Below are 18,431 nucleotides of genomic sequence, written 5' to 3'. Positions count from 1 at the left end.
CTGCCCTTTGTGACGTCGGCGGCGGTGTGTTACAGAAAGGCTTCACCCCGCTGCACGTGGCGGCCAGCTTGGGCTGTCGCGGCATCATCGAGTCCCTCCTGCAGCACGGCAGCTGCATCAACCACCACGGAAAGGTAAGCACCTGTCCGACGGTTAGCTTAAGTAAGCATTTTAAGCATGGTCTACCTTGCATCATTCGATACGACTGTTACCAGCGGCTGGAAAGTGGCACACTTCACACCCATGTAAAAAAAGGGGAGTAAACGCTATCGAAAAAAATTACTGTCCAATCTCATTTACATTCATGTGTTGTATGAGCTTTCATTGAGTTTCTTTTGTGACAAACCGCAGCGCGGGATTAGCCGAGCGGTCTTGGGCGCTGCAATCATGGACTGTGCGGCTGGTACCGGCGGAGGTTCGAGTCCTCCCTCGGGCATGGGTGTGTGTGTGTGTTTGTCCTTTGGGATAATTTAGGTTAAGTAGTGTGTAAGCTTAGGGACTGATAACCTTAGCAGTTAAGTCCAATAAGATTCCACACAGATCTGATCTGTGATAAACCACAGCATTCAGATATTCATAGGCGCATGCAATATATCTACGGAGACCTTGCAGTGAACTGAAGCACAGTGAGTCGTTGGGTGAGGTGTCTGACACCACTGCAACACTGTCCGATCCCCCGCGTGCCGGCCTACCGCGTCGTTGGAACGTACAGACACTCTCATTTGAGGTGATCGACGGATCAGAAACAAAAACCTCGCTGTTCAACTGAACGTCGTCGTCCCTGTTGGTAGTGCACAGGAGTACGCAAAGGTGCGTGTGCTACCTGGGTTCCTCATCCACTCTACAGCCCGGTGTCGCACCTTCTGACTTACATTTCTTTTACCCAATGAAGGACGTACTCCGAGGCAAGCAGTATCTGGATGATGGGGACATTACTGATGCAGCACGATGTCGGCTGTGACATCGACCAGCAGAGTGGTACCATGTGTGCATGCAGGCCCTCTCAGAAAGGTGCCGTAAGGCCGTCACACAGAACGGAAACTGTGTTGAAAAGTCGAGTTTTGCAGCCATAGTGGGAAATAAGATGGTGTTATAGAAACATCAATAAAAACAACATTCTTTCAGAAAAAATTGTATTCTATTGCTTATTGAACGCCTCTCGTAGAATCTTAGAACATTTTCGGACCTAAAATGCAGTGAGGTATCTCGTACAGAACCAGTCACAATGGATTACGAGAACATCGAGCGAAGAGAATCCATCTTGCGTTTTTCTCATATGATATGTTGCAAGCCATGGATCGAGGCAATCAGGTGGATATAGTATTTCTTGATATCCTCAAAGCATTTGAGTCGGTATTAACAAAAGTGCGATTATATGGGGTTTCTTGAGGGAAATCATTTTCCTGCGTGATTTAGCTATTAGCTGATTTCTCTGGCTTGGTGACTTTGGTTCAAATAGCTGTGAGCACTATGGGGCTCAACATGTGAGGTTATCAGTTCCCTAGACTTAGAACTACTTAAACCTAACTAACCTAAGGACATCACACACATCTATGCCCGAGGCAGGATTCGAACCTGCGACCGTAGCAGCAGCGCGGTTCCGGACTGAAGCGCCTAGAACTGCTCGGCCACAGCGGCCGGGAGGTTATCTCCAAGTTATCTTCAAGTTACCTCTGTTACTTGCATCGCGATAATGAACTGCAAACATATAGCATCATATATTCAATACATTTGTGTTGAACATTATCACGGTTTCTCAAAACCATTGTAGTGAGTGGCTGGTCTCGGTGGAGGTTCGAGTCCTCCCTCGGGCATGGGTGTGTGTGTTTGTCCTTAGGATAATTTAGGTTAGGTGGTGTGTAAGCTTAGGACTGATGACGTTAGCAGTTAAGTCCCATGAGATTTCAGACACACATATATTGTAGTCACGGCTATAACTGTCTCAGATGTGAAGTCCACACGTAAAAAGAAAAAACGCGGCCCTTCGCCGGGTTTTGCCACAGTGCGGCGTACAGCACATTATACAATGGATTATAGGTTACAGGGGATGTGAAGTAAAAATTTTGTGGTTGGATTGGGGCTTCCTTCGGAGAGAGTACGTAGATAGTTACTTTGGATGGAGAGTCATCGATATATGTGAAAATAGCTTTACACGTGACCCAGGGAAGTGTATTGGGACCCTTGATGCTCACGACGTACAGTAATGACCTGGCAGACAATAATACTAGTACTTCAGACGTTTTTTCAGGTGATGCAGTTTCCTGCAGTAATAGACAATCAGAAGTAAGCGGCAAAATATCAAGATAAGGTTTCAGAATAGTACAAATGAACAAAAATGTTAAACTGTTTACGTCATTAAAACTTTCAAAAGTAGTATCCTCTGACTATAATATCAATGAGTCACAAATGGGATTAATGAACTAATGCAATTATCTCTGTGGAACAGCTGGTATGGATATGGAAAGGAATGATCTTATAGGGTGGGTTGTAAACAATAGTTCCTTATTTACTGCATCTAGGTAACCCCCAAAAAAATATTCAAATGTGTGTGAAACCTTATAAGACTTAAGTGATACGGTCATCAGTCCCTAAGCTTACACACTACTTAACCTAAATTATCCTAAGGACAAACGCACACACCCGTGCCCGAGGGAGAACTCGAAACTCCGCCGGGACCAGCCGCACAGTCTATGACTGCAGCGCCTCGGCCAATCACGCGCGGCTACGTAACCCCGCATGCCACCTTAGTGTGTGTGGCGGTGGGTATTTTGCGTAATACTACCACTTCCCCCTCTCTCTATTCCACTAGCGAATCGTTCGCGGTAAGAGTGGTTGCTGGTAAGCCTCTGTGTGGTCTAGTAACTTTCTCATTTTACTCTTCGCGAGATATAAGTGGGAAGATGGAATACATCGGATGACCCTACTAACAAAGAACGGTCTCCTAACATTTATCAGTAAACCATACCGTGATGCAGAACGCCTCTCTCGCAGCATCTGCCACTGGAGTTAGCGGAGCATTTCCGTGCCGCTTTCGTGCGTAGTAAATGAATCTACAACGAAAAGTACATCTCTCCTTTGCATCTTCTCTATTTCTTTATCAGTCCTACTGAAAGTGGAATCAAAGGATAACATATCGCAATGGGTGACAGAGCAGGCGTTATTAACTAGCGGGATGGAACAACTACAAAAAGAAAAAGGAAATTATAGAGAAAACTCACAAAAACCAACGAAAACATATGCAAGTGCGGTGCTAACGCACCACCTGTAGGAGAGATGTAAGCAAAACATTCCCTCCACTTACATTCGCGGCAGCGCAATCATTGCCACAAAATACTTGGTTCATAAAGTCAAGAACAAATGAAGGGACAAATGCAGTGCAACGAAAACGATCGATCTTAATAACTCCACCCCCCCCCCCCCACACCCACCCACCAAAGAGAAAATGTGTATAAAGAATACAAAGCAAATCAATGATGTAATCAAACTGCTACGAAAAGTGACATGGAAGAGATAATGAACAACGAAAAGGTGCAAGAGACAGTCATTTGTGAACAGCTAAGAAAAAGAGACCTTTAATGATACTGTACGACTTTCCAGAGGACACGGGTGTAAAGACAGTGAAAGACACAGTATTTAAGCAGAACCTTCAAGATGAACTGAATAAGGAAAGTTTCGAAAGCGACTTCACAGCAAGATTCAGTTCAGGACCAATGGGAAGAGAAGTGGTCAATCAAATTATTACAGTGAGCCCTGAGGCTCGAACGGCTCTTATGAAGCGACAAAAAGTATATCTCGGGTTTTGATCGGTGTCAATGAAGGACGACCTAGTAGTGAGGCGATGCGTTCAATGCCAAGAGCTTGGCCGTTTGGCAAGACATTGCGTTAAATAAATAGTAATGATTTGATCAATCTGCAGCGTATATGCCATTGCAAATATAGCAGTGTAAAGTGCACAAGGAACAGAGATGAATGTCACGTACCAAACCCTCCTAACAAGCTATACTGTATTTTCAGAACGAACTATGGACAAGAGTCTCATAACACTAGAAAGCAACAAGGACTCTAATAACACCATCAAGTGCGATCTGTGTAAGAAACATAAATCACCGTCGAGGAGGAGGAGGAGAAGGAGGGACGCCGTAAGAGCGAGAAGTTTCTTGCAAACAGTGAGCAGTAATCACCAAAGAGCATACGACACAGACCGAAGCAGAGCGTCAAGCACCAACGAGAACGCACGAAGGAAGATTTTGGCGAAAACTCATAACTATGTGGTAGAGCAGAGAAGTAAGATCAGAGGCGGATGTAGGAGTGACATGTAATACAGGAGATCAGAATTTGGTGACACAAACTGGGCAGTTGTACGTAGAATGCTGCAGCACACATCCTGAGGAATACACTGCGCTGCCTACGAAAGTAAAAGAATATTCGGCAATGCAGGTCGTGAATCTGCAACAAAAGCAGCACGAGACTCGGAGCCAGTTCGTTCAGGAAACTAACACCTACTACAAAGAAGTAAACAATAAATAAAACACAGACCGGAAGCGAACCGCGACAGATTTATGAAAGCATATAGGTACTTACGTAACTCACTAGACAGGAAGAGTCGGTTACGCTTACTACAACTTTAAGACATCTAGTAACGTACAAGCCGCCAAAAGGGGAGTATATTACTTTTCCTGTACCTGATTTCGTAAACAGATTCCATCTCAGAGTGAAAAATCTGCCAACAGATGTGGAAAAACACAATAAATTATGGAAGCAAGTTTCTGACAGATGAAATGACTCATTCTCCTTAGATACGTTGCACAAGGACTTTGAGATGACGCATGGTCGTATATCATAGGATTACAGGCGAGTAATGCAAGATTGTCGAATATATACCCACCATCCCTAATGGAGATAAAGATAGGACAGCTTAATGTCATCGTATTGCATGAGGCTAAAAGGGTGACAGAAGAGCTACAATTAGACATATGTAAGAAAAGTATACGTGGATAGGAAAGATCAACAGTATGCCAATAACTGCGCAGTTAGTCGGACAAGGGCAATGTCATATGGTAGCAATAAATGTTTAACAATGCCATAACAATGAAAATAATATCACAGTACTGTCCAGGACACGTGTTCTGTTTGGAAATGTTAATCGGAAGGTAGATTTGCATCTTGTTTTCCATGTACTATCAGTTTATTGATGATATTGATGAGTATCTGCTGTGACTAAAGGATATTAGTAACCTACGACGAACATAGCCTCTTGTGTACTCCATTGATGCAAATGCGAAGTCATTATTGTGGTAAAGCCTCTTGACTGATAATCGTGAAAGACAACAAGAACAAGTCATAGTGAAACTCAGCCTGGAGGTATTAAATGCACCTCACAGTCGGCCAGCCTACGAAGGGATGGTCGGAGCAACGTTAAATACTGACGTCACGCCCTACGTGAACGGCTGGAAGGTTGAGAGTGGAATGACATCAGGTGACCTCAGTATCATGCACTATATCATCACTGGAAGGGAAATACAAGACGTCACAGAAAAACAGCTCATAAAGCCCAAATACAACAAGGACGCTGACTGGGAAGAACTAAGAAGGATGTTTTGGTGCCCGGGAAGTCCATCGCTGAGTGATAGTGTCGAGGTTAATGCCCAAGAACTGAAGAACTGACAGTGGCTATACATAGAGCAACGGAAGCATCAATACATGTCAGCAGAGTTCATTCTGCAGGAGTACCTTTCATATGGACCGTGACGCTGCACAAATTAAGATGTGAAACGGGAAGAGTCAGCAAGCTGTAACAGAGTAGCGTGACCCAAGAAGAAAGAGTCCGAATGCTGCGTAGATACGGGTACATTAAACAGCGTTTTAAGAAAGTGTTACGGAAAACAAACAAAAAATGGAGCGTTGAAAGTAATTCGTGGAGGGTAATGTAGAAACCGAGGGTAATGTAGAAAGACCAACAGTCTTATCCACACTCAAAAGGAATCGTGGGACGGTAGCAGAAAGTTAGAAACTGTCAGCTGCCTTGCTGATGGAAGCACTACTTCCTTGATATTGGAGAAGAAGGTGATACAAATGATCAACGTAGGTTACGAAAAATATTATGGGAAGACTATAGAAACAATAAAATTGTGTACCCCTTCGCACAAGAAGAAATTAGGCAAATAATTTTAAGACTGGAAAAGAAAAAAATATCCAGGACAAGAAGCGGTCCTTTCCGAAGTAATACAAGCACTATGTGACCAATTAGATAGCTATCTGCGGGAACTGTACAACGTGTGTCTTTTACAAGGAAGGGTCCCTGTACCGTGGAAGAACGCTGAAGTGCTAATAACTAATAAAGGATAGTATAAGGATCCAATGATACCCAAATCCTAAAAATCAATTTGTCTTTCTCGACGAGATATTTGAAGAACTACACTGCTCAACAAAAGTTTAGAATACGATCGTAAAATGTATTCTACGATACTAGAGGTAACGCTGACCTAGACACTTCATCCCTTATCCAGTCAGAACCAATATACTGGACGGTATTTACTAAGGGCATGCTCTGTGGCCATTTCCCAGTGACGTAAATATACCGCTGCAGCACATCACCTCGTGCAGTCCATTATCAACAACAGCTTCATTCGGTTTGTGTTCAGACTGCAGGAAGATGCCACATTTTGTTAGAGTCAGAATAGTGGCTCTAATTTCAGCAAGTCATTCACAGCAAGATGTTGCTGTTCGATTACATACCACTCAAAGTGGTGTGTCCAAGTTGTGGAGAAGGTACAAACAGACGGAAAATGTGAACGATAGACCTCGTATGGCAACACCAACGCAGGATTGTTTCCTCCAAATATCGGCTGGCAGGTACCCAACAGCAACAGCCAGAAATATTGGATATGTCTTCTCCCGTCCAACAGGAATTCGTGTCTCACACCAAACAGTGCGTAGAAGATTGCATCAAGGTGGTTTCAGTCCAGAAGAACAATGAGAAGTTTTGAACTGAACCAACGGAACCGAAGGACTGGGCTCCTGCACAGTAACATTGCTCCGTTGCAGAATGGAGTTACGTCTTGTTTGCTGACGAGACTAGGATTGGTTTGCGACCGGATATTAAAAGTGTTAGGGTTTGGAGAAACGCTAGACGACACCAGGAATCCCGATACGTTCAGGAAAGCCAGTCTTTTGCAGATGGATGTGTAATGTTGCGGCCGGCAATAATAACGGGACGGCGGGTCCCCTCTAATTTCCAGATGATGTGCTATTAGTTGTAAGTGGTAATTCCAGAAGAATTGTAGAAGACAAATGTTATGCAGCGCTCCACGAACTTGAGGCGCGGTCTCGGCGAGGATTGTCACGAAAGATAAGACGACGTCTGCTGCAAAAGCCACTGCAGAATCCCCGTCAGCATCGTAACAACACAAATGGTGTTCCGTAATCTGGGAATTGCAGGACGAGTTGAAATTGCACCATTTGTCAATGATTCAAAAGCTCGTAACAGCAAAACGTGATACCAAAACAATAAAACCCTGGATATGGAGCCGTGGAAGAAAGTCATTTCGTCAGGTGAGTCTTATTACACACTGTTTCCAGCTTGAGTTTACGTCTAGCGTATGCCGCCCCAAGCCTACGATGCAGCCTGCTTGTTACCAAGAGTAAAATACGGCGGGGGTTCGGTGATGAATTGAGCAGCTATATAATGGTACTCCATGGGTCCCATGGATACTCTGTAAGCTACACTACCTCCCGGTAAGGAATATATGACCATTTTGGCTGATGAGCTCAACCCCATGGGACAATATTTGCTCCCCACTGGTAATGCTTTGTCTCAACACAAGAGGGCCCCTGTTCCCACAGGTTGCTTCGACCAGGACAGGTTTATGAGCACATGGAAGAACTCTCGTATCTCTCCAGGTCACCGCAGTCCTCACTATTTCCGAGCGGTGTAAAATGTTCAAATGTTTGTGAAATCTTATGGGACATAACTGCTAAGGTCATCAGTCCTTAAGCTTACAATCTATTTAACCTAAATTATCCTAAGGACAAACACACAGCCGGCCGTTGGTGGCCGAGCGGTTCTAAGCGCTTCACTCTGGAATAGCGCGACCGCTACGGTCGCAGGTTGGAATCCTGCCTCGGGCATGGATGTGTGTGATGTCCTTAGGTTATTTAGGCTTAAGCAGTTCTAAGTTCTAGGGGACTCATGACCTGAGATGTTAAGTCCCATAGTGCTCCGAGCCATTTTGAACGAACACACACACCCATGCCCGAGGGAGGACTCGAACCTCCGGCGTGCCCAGCCGAACTCCCAGCGGTGTATTTTGGAGATAAGGGTGCCCCACTTCTATCATAGTAATTTGAACTTCACACTATTCTGCAAGAAGAAATGATATAAGATTCCCTTGAAAACCACACAGGACCTGTATTTGTCCATACCGAGCTGTTAGCGATTTTCCTGCACAATATTAGGCATAGTAATGTCTTTTTCTTTTGGTATTTCTCTATTTTTCCACCCCCTGTAAGACCAACAATTTTTTAAGATATTCTGTCAAATCGGTAGATAGAATTTTATTTTTGAGTTCGTTGAACGCTTCATACATGGTTCTCTATACGCTAATTGTCGCTTAGTTCAGTTTTTGTTTGTTTATGAGGCTCTGGCTGCATTTAAATTTACAGTTAAGCTCTCCTTTGCAGAATATTTGTAACTCGGATGTCTAAACACGGCTATTTCCAACTTTTTATCGGCACATTTCTGTCTAAAGTGTATTGTACTGAAAGGAGGCTTCGGGTCCGAGGCAGGATACTGGGAAAATGTACTCAAACTTCAACTTACAAGTAACTTGTGCGACTTATTCTAGAATATTACACAAATGTGTGGGACCTATACGAGTCTGGACTAACGTGAGATGTTGTATGTATGCACAGAAGGGCAGCACGAATGGTCACAAATTTGTTCTGACTCACAGGAGAGCTGTAGTGGAAAATGGTTGGGAAGAGATGCCAATCATCCCGATAGCGTCTAAGTACGTAGTTTCAAGATCCACTAACATGTAAAGAACCTAGAAATAGGTTTCAGCCCCTTTCCCCCACCCTCCCTCCTGGCCCCTACAAGGGCTTCGAAGACATGATAGCTACAAAGATATCTGAGCAGTGAATCTTCCCGCACGCAGTTGGAACGGGAAGAAAAACCTACAAGTTCCCTCTCCAAGCACTTAACAGATGTTTGCAGAGTATCTATGTGGATGTAGATGTGGACGTGGGAAAAATATATCAGTGAAAACAAATAACGTAGAGCACATGTTTTATTCATATACTGCGAAAGTCGATGAGCTGCAATTTTCGTACTTGTATACTGGTGACATGGAGGCTCCGCTCATCAAATAACGATGCCTATCTTGAGTATGAAAGGTTAATTGATTCTTCCGATGCTGATTGGTAGATCTTCTTATTTGTAAATGAATTTCACAGGTACATAGTCCTTATTTCATTTTGATTGTCAGTATTCCCCTCTTAGTGATATCCAACTTAATTTAGGTATTTCCCACTGTGTTACAATTGTCAGTGAGATCCTTTTGTCTATTCATCACAATCTATAAGTAATATATAACTAATGTCCTTTGAAGGTTTTTTCTCGGAAACTCTTGTGTTTTATTTATTTTATCGCGAGTGTTATTTTAAATAAAATTATTATGTATTGTGTTATTTTAACCAACCGGGCATCTTCTCTTCTGCTCAGTGTAGGTATTTATACTTACATAACTGCCAGTCACGTTCCACTTATATTAGTTATAAAACTAGATTCTGATGTAGGATATAATGTATATGTGTTTCAATTGATTTGATGCCATCGATTCATCTCTACAGTTTTTATCACTACCCGTTTACTGCATATATATAATCTGGCTTACAAACTCAAGTCTTAGTCTGACCATACAATTTTTCCATTATCTACTTTCACCAAGTAAAAGCAGCAGCAGATATGAAATTCTCTGGTAATGGTTTTCTGAAGACTTCATTCTTTACCTACTTCGTTTATTACCATTTGTACACCATTTTTAATATTCTTTGACAGCTGTACAAATACACCTGGTTTTCTCATCTTCTTATTTAGTGTGGTCACTATCATGATATGGACTGCTCTAGACCTACATTTTTCGAAACTCCTTTTCAGTTCCTTATCGGTATTTGACATCCCAAAGAATCTTCCAGTGAAGAAATATTTTTTTTATCTGTATCTATCTCTCTTATATGCTTCTTAGTTTGACCAGCTGCTGCTGCTATCCTTCTGTACAGGAAAAGAGTTTCATTCTTATGTTACTGCGTTGCTCCCACTTCTGGTGTTACGACAATCTATGCTCCTCTGTTTAATACTCAACATAGCTTTTGTCTAAGCTTTTCTTATTTTCAAGCTTTATTACACTCTAACCATGCTGTTAAACTCACATCGTCCAGCGATCTGTGAAATACCGGTACAATTATTTCTTCTATATTAACTTACTCTCCTATCACACTTCGTCATAATTGTCCTCCATTGTACAGACCTGTCATTTACTGCCTACCACCTGCCTAGCATTTTTTCTGCATTTGAAATAGATTTCAGATCTATATCCGATATGTTAACAATTACGCGTCCTATTTCTCCAAAGATGTATTTAATTTTCCTATGCGCTCTGGTGATTTTTGCTGTGATTTTATTTTTCTTAACATCTTTTTTTGCATGTCTCTTTCATGTACGATTCATTCTGTTTGCAGGATCTGTTAATTTTATTCCTAAGGAAACCCACCCTGTGCAACCAGATTGAAGGCTCACTTTTTCGAAATCCCGTAATTGTCTCTCATTCCATCACATAAGTTTCAAATTTGTCTCAAAGATGTCTGTAATGGCGAAAAGCGTGGCGCCACGCGACGTCCCCCACGTGGGCGACGCTTCTAACGGCAAGGTGCCGCGACACGTGAAAAAAAAAGAAAAAAAAAGAGCTCCGAGGTTCATGTGGGCTGTAAGGTCGGTTATCACATCACATTGGCCCTAACATTCACCACAATTCTGCCCAATGCCACCTTGTCATTGTCACTCCATGCGAAGGTCGCATCTTACCCGCATTTCACACTTGCCTTTGACGCCTCGGTGACGGAGGACAGTATCGCGACAACCAACGTTGAGTTTCTTATGTGTGGCCGAGGAAAACATGTCAGACACACCGTCTCTCAGGATCGATACCAAAACGCCGTAGAGAATGGGATAAGGGAGTCAATGAAATCACACCTTCGCTTTGGGCGTGCATACCCACACACTTTGCAGTCTAAATATCGCAGTTGCATGAGCAACAGGGCGCCGTTCTTGACAACATTCGACACTGCTGCCAACCCGTTTCAACCCTCGTTTGAGGGTATCGTGGGGCGGTGAACGTGATATGACGCGTTTGCAATGTACCGCGACTGCAGGTTTTGCTCTGCTGTACAGCTTAAAGGTCGGGACACACACGTCCGGGCCGTGTCAGGGCCGAGCGTCGGACGAGTGACGGCCGTGCTCCGGTCCGCTCCTGCAGGGGCCACACATGACCGGGGCACGTCCGTGTCTCTGTTGTTCCTTGTAGTGACTCGGACGCGGTGATCTGTGTTTCTGTTTGTGAAAGCTGTAAAACATGTTCACTAATTTTCGTAATAGTGAATTAGGACTTATAGCACTTGCTTTAGACGAAGAGGAAAAAGAACCAAGGCAAAAAAGAAAAAGAAAATTATGGATCCACAGTGCCTGGAAAACAAGACCAGTACCGGGAGAGTTTCGAACATTATTTTCTCATCTCGTAGATGATGAGACTAAGTTTTATGAATATTATAGGATGACGCAGTACAGCTTCTGTGAACTTTTAAAGAAACTAGAACCAAGACTGAGAAAATAGGACACTTTCTGGAGAGTATCAGTTTTACCCAAAGAACGACTGGCTGTTTTTTTAAGGTAGGTTAAAGAAAAGTACACAGAATACAAATAAATATGAAGTTTTAAGGACAGCATTTTTATTTTATTACTTTAGTAATTGAAAGATAAATACATAAGTTAGTAAATAATACAGTTAAATTTCTACTACCCTAAGAAAAACAAATGAGGACTATTCAGTGAATTAGTTTCTGAAGCTGATGAGGATGCAGGGGAACTTGGAAGATGATCGCTTTGGTTATTTATATACGAATTGTGGGAATCCCTTTGCAGATCCAAAAGCTGCTGTGTAGGTTCTATTGACTCGTTTTCCACAGGTGAGGGATATGGTGTTGAAACAGATTTTGCTGAGGAATTGGAGGATGATGGAGTGAACTGATGGACTGATACGTCATTCATGAGTTGCATCACCTCAAAGTCTTGTACAATTGAAAAAATTCTCTTTTAGCTTGATGACAACCTCTGTCTTTGTACTCGATACTCCTGTAGTTTTCACTTCCCTGATCGTAAAGAACAGGAAACGTATGAACTTCTTCTATTAGTCGTTCCACATCCATGTTTTGTACACAGAACAGTCTTGCGCAGTTGCGCAGCTCACAAGACAGTTCTACCGTCAGGCCGTGTCCGTCACGTGAAAATTTAAACACGGCGAATCCCGCCCGGCCCGGCCCCGGCCCGTGGACGTTCCTCGTGCACGGCCCGGTCAAGTGGGGCCCGCTACATTTGTTTTAATGATGCGTTTCGTTGTCCGGGTGACGGCCGATACTCGGACGAGTCTCGGCACGGCCACAGTCCGGGCATGTGTGTCCCGACCTTAAGCCTAGTTTACACGACGACATTGGGTTGCGCCACTCGTTGGGTGGAATGAGTTGCACGCAAGTTGTTTCATATATCAAATGTTTTTTATTCCAGTCTTTGATCACAATATCAATTCTTTAGGCGATGGCCGGTTTCAGTCCGTAATGACCATCCTCAGATCTGCAATATACAAATATATAAACCTAGTGAGCATTGTTTCTTTCAACATAGAATAGCAATACGTATCAAAATATACTATCATACAACCAGGGAAATGTACAGATAAAATACGGTAAAACGTACCTTTTTTTACACCATGTCCTAAAGTGCTAAGGCCATATTGGCATTTTCAAAACATATAAATATAATCAGCACAGCATCGTCATATAGATCTAAAATAAGGTGTAGACTAGGCCACATCGTCCACACACTGATTATTGCAACTGGCTACTGAAGTAACAGAAGATGTTTCATGTATGACTGTAGACACGACGACACCAGTATACACTTCAGTTTCGTAGTTCTGTCGGTCCTTGAGTAGTGTCTGCAATGAAAGTTTTGGCAGCTGCACGTCGCAGGAGTTGTGATGGAGTTAAAGCTTGTTGCGTGGAATCGCTGAATAAGAACAAAACAAAAATAAGAAACGTATTTCGATTCGTGACTAGATGAAGAAAAGACGTCGGTTCGGTTGCTCAGCATCCTTGCTGAAATAATTTATAACGGGAGATCCAAGAAGTTCTTTTAATTATCTTAGAATGTCACCAGAATTGTTCACATCTCTTCTAAATAGGGTTAATTGTGCGATAAGGAATAAAGGTACTGTAATGCATGAAGCACTGTCGCCAGAACTGAAATTACATATCATACTGCGTGCATTACAATCGAGAACACTTTTCCTGCTATAAGATACGGTTTTAGTTGGCGATGACGCCATTTCATTAACACCAATAATTATTAGTATTGACAGTAATAACTATTAACATTAGCAACAATAATTACTCGAAGCAGGCCGTGTTAGGAAGAGAATGGTTTGCAAACTACTCTCTTGAAGATAGATCTTCACAGTGGCAATATTTCAAAATTCTAACATATTTGACTGGGGAGCACTGCAGCGACGTTTTATGTAGATGAATTTGTACAGCCTTCCCTCCTGTCAACAATATTCTTTAACAGGATCTTAGTCTTGTAGACGAGATCATTGCCACAGCGAGAATTACACTTGTTTGTATTTTTCTTAATTCAGTTGTATATGTGCTCCTAACTCTAATTTTACCCCGTAGCTTAGATATTGTCAAAACATCTATGTTATGATCGCACATGACGGTCTCAGCGGCAGCAATATGTTGCTTATTTTTGTAATGAGCATCACTGAAATCCCACAAACACCTATGCAAAGCATAGATATCCAAAAAGCGGACATTATTCTCCGTTTCCCACTTCATATTTCAGTTTGTCTACACTCTACGAACACACATAACCTGAAAACTCGTGCAACTAGTGTAGGCAAAGTTGGAACACACCGAAAGTGTTTAGTTTCACCAACGACTTGCGCAAAGGCGAGGCGCGCATTCGCAGTGGCCGGTAGCGCAGTTGCCTGCAACCTAGTGTCGTCTTGTAAACTAAGCTTTAGAATCACTATGGACTGCTAAAATCCATTCTACGTTGTCTGAAAGTGATCCGAAGCAGTAAAGGGTTCATATGCTTTCTCATCCCTCCATTTCCACGCCCTTCTATGGCCTTACCACGGTGTGATGCGACATTAAGATTTGCGTGAATAAAACTGTAAATAGTCACTCCAAGATCTACCATTTCGGCAACACCCTTGGTACCAACCTTAGTTGAGTACGTTGAAAATGTACCTATAACAAAAATCGACGCTCATTCAGCTTTGCGGCTGCTGTAGTGTACGAAAACACATCTGAGGTTTGTCAAATGGCGCTAGACTGAATATGTGGCGCAGTTTCTGATAGGCAAATTCGCAACACGCTGAACTCGTTTTCGGTTGGCACCCAGGGTTTTGCCGAACTGGTGGGCCTTGGAGGGACCTTACGCTGTTTTAGTCAACCACATAGTAATGTTGCACTAGATTCGAATGGTTGTTAACCGTTCCTAGTGATTCCAAGCTGTACATCAGAGCAAAATTTGCAGCCGCACTTCACTCCAAAGAGGTCAGATCACCATCAATAGAGCCGGCCGAAGTGGCCGTGCGGTTCTAGGCGCTGCAGTCTGGAACCGCGAGACCGCTACGGTCGCAGGTTCGAATCTTGCCTCAGGCATGGATGTGTGTGATGTCCATAGGTTAGTTAGGTTTAACTAGTTCTAAGTTCAACGCGACTAATGATCTCAGAAGTTGAGACCCTTAGTGCTCAGAGCCATTTCAACCATCAATAGGATTGCAGCCTCACGATATCCTTAGAGTAAGGTTGAATGTTGTCAAGAACGTCTCCTGTTTCTTATTGTTCTGCGAACTGTCGTTTTCGACCATGAAATATGTTGCAATCAACGCACCTAAGGAAGGATTGGTTTCATGGACGTGCGTTGCTGAGTGGCGGTGTGTTTGAAATGCAAGTAGTACCTTTATGTGGCTCCCAGTCTTTTGTTGGGGTAACTCTTTCTCTTCTGATCTTGTCTTCCCTACAAATAAATTTCGTACAAGATTTCTGTTACTGTAATATCCTTGAAACTGCCTACCAGAACCTCGAGCCTAACATAAATTATACTCCTCTTGAATTCTTGTGCTCTCTAGAAATATGGAACAGCGCAGACTAGAATAGATCTATTACTCTGCAGCGGAGATTGCGCTTTTCCTTCCATTATTGCGTGCAGCCTGATCTGCGTATCGCAATTTTTCAGCAAGTCAGGAAATACTGGCACAGCAATAATGTCAGATTTCACATTATTCAGCCGCATCTTGTAGAAACCGACATTTCACGGCTTACAGGAGTTACATGCAAAAGCTGATAGTAACGCCAGCATCACCAAAAACGCTCGATGAAACTGATATTGGTGGAGGTGATTGGTGGTAATATTCCATCCTAATACTAAAAAAAGAACTTAATTTTGTCTTGCTGTTACCTGTTTATGGCTGATGTAAACACCGTGCTATTTAACAGCATCGTTACAAAATGACCCTACCTCTGTATAGATTCATAACTACACCTGCTTATATTGAACAATATGTACCACAATATTTCTTGAATAATCACTGATCAGTAAAATTCGATACTAATATTAATAAAATTTAAGGATGCAAAATTAGTTAAGTCATCCCTCCTCTCTTTCGGAAGCCGGCCGGTGTGGCCGTGCGGTTCTAGGCGCTCCAGTCTGGAATCGCGTGACCGCTACGGTCGCAGGTTCGAATCCTGCCTCGGGCATGGATGTGTGTGATGTCCTTAGGTTAGTTAGGTTTAATTAGTTCTAAGTTCTAGGCGACTGATGACCTCAGAAGTTAAGTCGCATAGTGCTCAGAGCCATTTGAACCATTTCTCTTTCGGAAGACCTTAATCGCAGCAGTTCATATAGGGATGTTTGACAATGTTTTTTTTTTAATTTCCTTTCACATATTATTGTGTATCTGAGCTTACATGTTTATTTTAATGGAACTGTGAATTTCAGAATGGCAATACGCCGCTGCACATGGCGTGTCAAGCCAACAAACTGGAAACCGTCGAACTTCTCGTCAGCAAGGGTGCAGATCTTAACGCGCTTAACGTGGTGAGTATGGTGCATTCAAGTCTCACTTTCACCGATGCACTACGTTAACATCAAAACGTAGGAATTAATTACCCGAATCCTAAAATTATTAAGAAATTGTCTCTAGTGGTGCGATTTAATAGTACCTGTTGTATACAGCTAGATGAAAATTTAATGTCCCTATGTAATATTTCTTTCCACTTGACGCTTTCGTTTTTAGCTCCTATGGTAATCAATGCAGTGCAATAATAAAATGATCACCAGTTCCTTGCAGTTAAGTTGTCACATTTTCATCTCACGAATATATTCTGTGAAGTGAAACCGTTATACTGGATGCAGCGGGTTGGGTTCGTCCTTCGTCACCTCTGATTGTTCATTCCATCTACCTCAGTAGGCTTCTTGACGTCTACCCCCTTCACTCTGCGTTGGTAGGTACTAGTTGAACAGAATAAGCAGCGTTGGAGAAAATTCGACTCAATGCCTATCAAGCAAAGGTCACATAACTCAAACTTCGAGGCAGTATCTGTAAAGTTAACAAAATTTCGGGGGTGTGGGATTTTAAACCACTTGCGCGAAAAGATTTGAAGTTCAATTGATTAGGTTTTACTGCCTCCAAAAGAAGTTGTAAACGGCTACGAAGACCATATTTACTGTCAAAACTCGTAATGGTGCAAGTTAATTGCGGTTTCTACTACAGAGTTTTCACACGAAAGCAGCTGGACGTTTACCAGTCCGACCCGAATGATTTTTACGTCCTATATCAGGTCGTCCTATAGTTTTATTAAAAAGAAGTGCTCGCCCAAATGTTCCTGGAGAATTGGAGATAGAAGTTCATAATAAAAATTCTGAGTGTTCGAAAGCAAATTTCGTTTAAATAAAGCAAAATACAAATTATCCCCAGAGATGAAATACCAACTAATTTTAACACTTAGCTTCTCTTCTGGCTGCTTTTATGTAAAAGCATGTACACATGACATACGTTATATGATTCCCGATTGCACACCTTTCCCATGGATATATTTTACATAGTTTCTAACAAAATAAAACATTCACACTTTATGCATGGCCTTCATGCACCCTCTCACTCTCTCCAAAACGCTCACACAACAAAATTAAATAATTTTTGAAAACGTTACTATTACGTCATCAAGCTATCGTAACAAAAGTAAAGAAAAGTCTAGAACCATAATTTCTATGAAATGAATCTTATTAGTTATAGTTTCAGATCATATTACAAAGGAACACATTACAATCCCTAGGTCATTAATGCTACTTCTTTAGATTCATTGGAAGTGTATACAGCGAATCGGTCTGTCGGCAGGAAAGCACAGTGCTCCAGAGGCCACATCGTCAGCTGCGCTGGTGGGGGAAAAAAGTGTCTTCTGTGGTGCTCACCCTGAACGAATGAGACATGCTGCCCATTCCCGCTGGCCGATTCAAAACTTTAAACCGCTAATATCCCTCTACTACTTTCATAAAATGATACTGCGAGAATTAAAGACTAGAATTCTCGTTTCAGTCCAGCATACATATTCAATGATTCTGGAAATTTTGTTATTTAGTGATTCTGGAAATTTTGTAATAGATTTCACTGTAGCCGCCCGATTGATTTCGCGGATGTACGTTTTGTTTGAGTGATAACATCTTGGAGAGTACCGCGCAATTAAAAGCCCTACGTAATTACTAGCATCAGGTGCAGTGTGTTTTTAAATAACAATTACTTCTATGACGTCTTGTACTGGGAACTGAGACGATATGATTTTGAATAGGAAATTACGTCCCCGAAACGTACCGTCTCCACGACAAATGTACAAGCAGATAAGACAATGAATTCCCCTATCCGAAGGTTGACTTTGAGAAGACAGTCTGGAAGCCCCAGAGTCGTGACGCAGCGGTCATCAATAGATAGCGACGGTGATTAATAGAAAGACAAATTACTTGTGTTCCCAGCAAATATGCTATTTGAAAGAGTATCAGGCATGCAATCAGATGGATTGTTCGTTTTTCACGGAGTAACAAT

At 42.4% G+C, this 18,431-nt stretch overlaps 1 protein-coding gene across 5 annotated transcripts in view; it reads left to right on the top strand.

The window, feature by feature from the left end:
* LOC126094678 (ankyrin repeat and death domain-containing protein 1A-like) overlaps nucleotides 1-18,431 on the top strand; it is a 787,090-nt gene that overhangs the window by 637,061 nt on the left and 131,598 nt on the right. For all 5 annotated transcript variants that reach the window (XM_049909192.1, XM_049909195.1, XM_049909194.1 and 2 more), the window contains exons 8-9: nucleotides 36-134; nucleotides 16,334-16,432. In XM_049909192.1, coding sequence (XP_049765149.1) covers nucleotides 36-134; nucleotides 16,334-16,432 — 198 coding nt within the window. The remainder of the gene's footprint in view (nucleotides 1-35; nucleotides 135-16,333; nucleotides 16,433-18,431) is intronic.

Source organism: Schistocerca cancellata, chromosome 8, assembly GCF_023864275.1.
Source record: "Schistocerca cancellata isolate TAMUIC-IGC-003103 chromosome 8, iqSchCanc2.1, whole genome shotgun sequence".
NCBI classification, from domain to species: Eukaryota; Metazoa; Arthropoda; class Insecta; order Orthoptera; family Acrididae; genus Schistocerca; species Schistocerca cancellata.
Note: the sequence above shows the minus strand (reverse complement) of the source record. Positions and strands in the feature narration are given on the sequence as shown.